The sequence below is a fragment of the Dipodomys ordii genome, unplaced genomic scaffold (assembly GCF_000151885.1).
Source record: "Dipodomys ordii isolate 6190 unplaced genomic scaffold, Dord_2.0 Scaffold1, whole genome shotgun sequence".
Lineage (NCBI taxonomy): Eukaryota > Metazoa > Chordata > Mammalia > Rodentia > Heteromyidae > Dipodomys > Dipodomys ordii.
In genome coordinates, this window is record NW_012267217.1 from 62,597,126 (window position 1) to 62,603,437 (window position 6,312).

At 46.5% G+C, this 6,312-nt stretch overlaps 1 protein-coding gene across 1 annotated transcript in view; it reads left to right on the top strand.

Annotated features, from left to right (window-relative positions):
• Cops7b (COP9 signalosome subunit 7B) overlaps window positions 1-6,312 on the top strand; it is a 45,563-nt gene that overhangs the window by 17,075 nt on the left and 22,176 nt on the right. Inside the window, exons 2-4 of the mRNA XM_013012534.1 lie at window positions 1,455-1,530; window positions 3,797-3,885; window positions 6,004-6,206. Of these exons, the coding sequence (XP_012867988.1) occupies window positions 1,455-1,530; window positions 3,797-3,885; window positions 6,004-6,206 (368 nt within the window). The remainder of the gene's footprint in view (window positions 1-1,454; window positions 1,531-3,796; window positions 3,886-6,003; window positions 6,207-6,312) is intronic.

Below are 6,312 nucleotides of genomic sequence, written 5' to 3' on the forward strand. Positions count from 1 at the left end.
GGAAGTGGCGCTGTGGCTCAAGTGGTAGAGCGCTAGCCTTGAGCTGAAGAGCTGAGGGACAGCGCCCAGGCCCAGAGTTCAGGCCCCATGACCAGACCAAAAAAAAAAGAATCTCATGGACTTTCCTGCCCACGCTGGCTCAAATTTTAGCTATTTTTTAAAAACAAGCTAAAATTGTGTAGATTTGCCATTGGTGTCTTCCCCTTGTTAATTCTGTTTTGGCTTTCTGTTTTGGTAAGTTGGAAGAAAGAGGACCAGCTTGTTTGCAGTTTAAGAAGCAGGCAGTGTAGGTAGGTATAGGTAGGCAGGAGGGCATTTCCAGATCAAACAGTGGTGCTTTTGGGTTTTCTTCTACAGATGGCTCTTTGCCATCAGCATTAGTAAAAAGTAGTTTTTTTTTTGCCAGTCCTGGGGCTTGAACGCAGGGCCTTGGCACTGTCCCTGAGCTTCTCTGTGCTCAAGGCTAGCAATCTACTGCTTGAGTCACAGTGCCACTTCTAGCTTTTTTGGTACTTAATTGGAGGTAAGAATCTCATGAACTTTCCTGCCTGGAGTGGCTTGGGACCATGATCCTCAGATCTCAGCCTCCTAAGTAGCTAGGAGTAAAGATAGATGTGAGCCACTGGTCCTGGAAAGTTTTATACTCTTATTTCTTAACCCAGCCTGACTTTTCCATCATACACATACATCTCTCCCAAGGTTCATAGTCCACAGTAGTCCTGAAATGTGGAACTAAGTTTAACTCAGTTTGTGTTAATATCACACCTTGTACACAGGACTGCTCCAATCTTTTTTTTTTCTTTCTTGTGCAAGTCCTGGAACTTCAACTCAGGGCTTGAGTGCTGTCTCTAAGCTTTTGTTCTCAAGGCTAGGACTCTACTACTTGAGCTAAAGCTCCATTTCTTGCTTTTTGGAAGTTGATTGGAGATAAGAGTCTCATGAATTTTCCTGCCTGGGCTGGCTTTGAACTGCAGTCTTCAGATGTCAGCCTCATCGAGTAGTTAGGATTATGGGCCTGAGTCAGTGGTGTCCAGCCAGTCTTGATTTGGATACAAAGGGAATCCTGAGAAAACCTGCACTGCTTCCAGTGCTGAGTGCTGTGCATGTACACTGGAGAGAGAGACAGAGAGACACAGAAAGATACAGAGAGAGACACAGAGACAGAGACAGACAGAGTGCTAGAGAACATGAGAAGAGAGAATTAGAGAAAGAAGAGAGAGATGTTATTTGAGCATATTGTATTTAGTGTAAAACATTTTCATCTTCCCAAGGGAGAATGACTCATTTTGAGACTGTAACAATCTTGTTCACCAAGACTCTAACGTCTGGAAGAGACCTCACAGGCCACTGAAATGTATGGAGTAAACAGTCAGGGGGTCTTCAGCATGTGCTCACCAGTCCTGTGTAACATTGTAGATGTCTGCTCTCAGGTGAACTTTGCTTTTTCTCCTCAGCTTGCGGAAGGGGCTAATGCTGCTTATTTGCAGTTGCTGAACCTGTTTGCCTATGGAACATACCCTGATTACATGGGTGAGTTGGTTAAGAGCCTTCAAAATGTTTTCTTTACATTGTTGCTTGGTTCTGAGGTTCATCAGTGTTGAAGATATAGTGTGTGTATGCACGGACAAGCATGTATGCATGTATGTGTGCTGGTTCTGGATCTTGAGCTTGGGTACTTTCCCTAAGCTTTTTTGCTCAAGGCTAACACTCTACCATTTGAGCCACAACTCCACTTCCAGTTTTTTGGTGGTTAATTGTCCTACAGGCTTTCCTGTTTGGGCTGCCTTCCAAATTCGATCTTCAGATCTCAGACTCCTGAGTGGCTAGGATTACAGGTGTGAGCCACTGGCATCTGGCAAGGGGAAGACTTTTGACCTGGTTGTTTCTCATCCTACTGTGTTTCTGTAGGTGACCTCCCAAAAGAAGTTTCCCCTTTCCCCTTTTATCTCCTGTAGGTTAAAATAGGGACTTGTATGTCCACCCACAGATAGAGTCCTGTTTATTTCTCAGATGAGCTACTGAGAACTGGTATTTATAAAGCACTCAGCAATGACATGAACTGTTAGCATACCAACTAGTAAAATATTTCATTGTTATCAAAATAGTTTCTTTTGCTGGGTACAAGTAGCTCCCTCCTGTAATCCAGCTGTTCAGGAGGCTGAGAGCCCAAGTATCTAGGTTAGAAGCTAGCCCAGGCAGAAAATTCCACAAGACTGTCTCCAGAATAATCAGCAAAAACCCAGGCTGGAGTCACGGCTCAAGAGGTAGAATGTCAGCTGAGCAAGCAAGCTAAGCAAGCATGAAGACTTGAATTCAAACCTCAGTACTGTTAAAAACTAAATATTCCCCTTCCTCCCTACCTCTTTCTCTTCCTATTCCCTCCTTCCTTCCTCTTCCTTTCCCTCCTCTATCTTTCTTTCCTTTGTTTTTTGGGTTTTGGATCTCACTTTGCAGCCAACCTGTCCTTGAACTCACAGTCCTTCTTCCTTAGCCTCCCAGCTGCTGGGATTATAGAGATAGACCACCAAATCTCCTTATACTCATTTTTAACATTCTGTTACTGTACCAGTCTACAATTGAGCCACGTCCCTAGACTTAGTTGTGGTTTATGTGTGCCTTGTATAATGATATCAAGGCTTGAAGTCAGATCTTAGTACTCTTGCTTGGCTATTTCACTCATGACTGGAGCTCCTGCACTTGAACCATACCTCTAGTTCAGCTTTTTTTTTGTCGGTTGTGGGGCCTGAACTCTGGGCCTGGGCGCTGTCCCTCAGCTCTTCAGCTCAAGGCTAGCACTTTCCCACTTGAGCCACAGTGCCACTTCTGGCTTTTTCTGCTTATGTGGTGCTGAGGAATCAAACCCAGGGCCTCAAGCATGCAAGACAAGCACTCTACCACTGAGCCACCTTCCAGCCCTCTGTCTAGCTTTTTGACTGGTTAGAGATAGAATCTTAGTCACTTTTTTTTTTTTTTTGCCAAGGCTGGCTTCCAACCTTGATCCTCAGATCTCAGCTTCCTGAGTAGCTAGGATTATAGATGTGAACCACTGGAACCTTGCACTTTTTTGTGAGTGTCAATTCAGTCCTGGGGCTTGGTTCAGCTTTTTGGAATCCAGAGACTATGTACACAGCTGCTGCTGTGATCATTACTGTGATTGCTGCTTTGGCTCATCCTTCAGGCTCATCTCAAGCTCTATCTCTCCCATGAAGCTTTGCTTTTTATCTCCTGTATGTCTGCTGCCTTCTGCTCCTCCCCTTCTCATGCGTCTTTCCCTCTTTTTTGTCTTTTCCTTTCATTTCCTTCCTCTTCTAATAGTCTCTGTCTCTGATGGGCCTGCCTGTCCACAGCATTTGTAGGCTGAGGACAAGTCCTGGGCCATTGAGTTGTGTGGCTGAGGCCCCTGGAAGTTATGTGCTGCAGTTCTCCATGAGCCCTTGTTCTTGATTCCCCTTTAGAAAGTGCATGCATTGTACAAGCCATGCTTAAGGCACATGGCTTTGCAAAGGATTTGGAGTACTGTATTAGCATGATTGTTGGAGCATTTTGTTTCCTCACGCCTGGCTTTCAGGAGGAGCCTAAACTCCTTGTGTGTAGAGACTGAACGTTTTCTTTGGGAGAAGCATGTGATCTTCCAGATAAGGCAGGAGGTGCTCACGGAGCGTTTGCCTGATGAAAAGTGCAGATTCCTGACAGTGATTTCCTTGTAGATGTGGCGGGGAGTGGGTGAGCTCACTCCATAAAAGAAATCCTAACTTTATTTTGTGTCTTGATTTTTGTGGTGGGTGGGACTGAGCAGCCAACAAGGAGAGCCTGCCAGAACTGAGCCCAGCTCAGCAGAACAAGCTGAAGCACCTCACCATCGTGAGCTTGGCCTCGAGAATGAAGGTATGGTGCCCAGCCCTTTCCCGTCTTTCTCCCAACCCCGAGTTGGGTATCTCATTGGCATCAGTGAGGGAACTGCCCTCTATAATGGTAGTCATCTCCTAAATGCATGGCATTTACTTGGCAAAGGAAAAAGAGAAATGGTGTACAGACTTATTCCCATTCCACCCAGGAAAAGAAGCATGTCCCCTAGTGATTGCACCAGCAGGTTTCTGCTCTGGCCTGGTGTGGGGCTCCTGCAGGGAAAGCATTTGCTGCTGTTTAAAGACTTACTTCGGACTGGGAAGGTGGCTCAGTAGTAGAGTGCTTACCTTGCATGCATGAGGCCCTGAGTTCGATTTCTCAGCACCACATACACAGAAAAAGCTGGAAGTGGCGCTGTGGCTCAAGTGGTAGAGCGCTAGCCTTGAGCTGAAGAGCTGAGGGACAGCGCCCAGGCCTAGAGTTCAGGCCCCCCAACCGACCAAAAATAAAGAAAATTAAAAAAAAAAAAGACTTCAAACAGCAAACATCTCATAGCAAGTTACCAGTGTCTCCAGTACTCAGTGCACAGTGTGCTGTGCCCAGGCTAGTGGTGGGTATTTATTTAGTTAGATGGTGTGTGTGTGTGTGTGTGTGTGTGTGTGTGTGTGTGTGTGTGTGTGTGTGTGTGTGTGTGTGTGTGTGTGTGTGTGTGTGTGTCTATATCCATCCATATGTCTGAGTCCTGAGGCTTGAACTTGGGGCCTGGGCACTATCCTTGAGATTTTTTGCTCAATGCGGAAAAAGCACTCTACCACTGGAACCACAGCTCCACTTGTTTTTTTTTTTGGTGGTTAATAGGAGATAAGGATGTTACGGGCTTTCCTGCCGGACTAGCTTCAAACCTTGCTCAGATCTCAGCCTCCTGAGTAGCTGGGATTGCAGGCATGAGCCTTCAGTGTCCAGTTGCTTATTTAGATCTGTCATTTCTGAAGTAGTAGTGATATGAAGTGGATTTGCAGGAAATGGCTTATTTGTTTGTGGCACTGGGGTTTGAATTTAGGGTCTTGCACTTGCTAGGCAGGTGCTCTGCCACTTTACAACACGCCAGCGCAGTTTTGCCCTTTTTTTTTTGGTTGGTCGTGGGGCTTGAACTCTGATCCTGGGTGCAGTCCCTCAGCTCTTCAGCTCAAGGCTAGCACTCTACCACTTGAGCCACAGCGCCACTTCCAGTTTCCTGGTCATTTATTGGAGATAAGAGTCTCATAGTCTTTACTGCCTGGGCTGGCTTTGAACCATGATCCTCAAATCTCAGCCTCCTGAGTAGCTAGGATTACAGGCATGAGCCACCGTCACCTGGCTGCCTTAATTATTTTTTAGATAAGCGCTCATGTTTTTGCTCAAGGCTGACCTCAGAGACAGTTTCTCCTCTATGCCTCCAAATAGCTTGGCTCACAGATGTTTATCATCATGCCTAGCTTAGTTTTTGAGATGGGGTCCTGCTTTTTGCCTGGTTGACCTTGAACTGTACTCCTGATCTCTGCTTCCCAAACAGGATTACAGGTGTAAGCCATTGTACCCAGCCTACGTATTTAGATACTTTATTGTCTTGGAGTCATGTAGAACATTGATGCAGCCCAGTAGACAACTGTTGGTGCGAATTTGGCTTTGGTTCCAAGAGTCTGAGGAAGCAGGAGCAAGCTTCACAATGCTCGTGGGCTGACCATCTCCACTGGCCATGTGTAGGAAGATGTGCTGGTGGTTTAGTTCTTTTCTGTCATTCTTCTGGAAAGCAGCCAGTCCTCTTCATTGTCCAGGATCTGTTGAAGGTTTATGATATTCTGGTACTTTCTGCAGTCTCCGTGCTTCCAGAAGGCAGCAGAGTGCTTCTCTTTCCTCTGGAAGGAGGGTTTAGGATCTGTAAGAGCATGCTCCAGGTATGGAAGTGTGAGATGGGTAGAGTCCAGGATGTAGAGAGTCAGGAAGAGGTCTTTGGTCTCACAGTTCATTCACCTGTCTCATGGTCACTGTGTGTTAATTATTACCACTGGCCTGCATTGCCCCAGCCCAGAGCAGTTGTTGGCTCTGTGTAATAACCTGAATTTTCATTACTGCTTACCAGGTGGTTTCCGTAACGATGTCACATGACCCTCTCCACAGTGTATCCCCTACTCTGTGCTGCTGAAGGACCTGGAGATGAGGAATCTCCGGGAACTCGAGGACCTCATCATCGAAGCTGTCTACACGGACATCATCCAAGGCAAATTGGACCAGCGAAAGCAGCTGCTTGAAGTGGATTTCTGCATTGGCCGGGACATCCGGAAGCAGGACATCAGGAACATCGTGAAGACACTGAGGGAATGGTGAGGCAGGCTGGGGCGCCTGGCACGACCTTTTTTTTTTGGTCAGTCGTGGGGCTTGAACTCTGGGCCTGGGCGCTGTCCCTCAGCTCTTCAGCTCAAGGCGAGC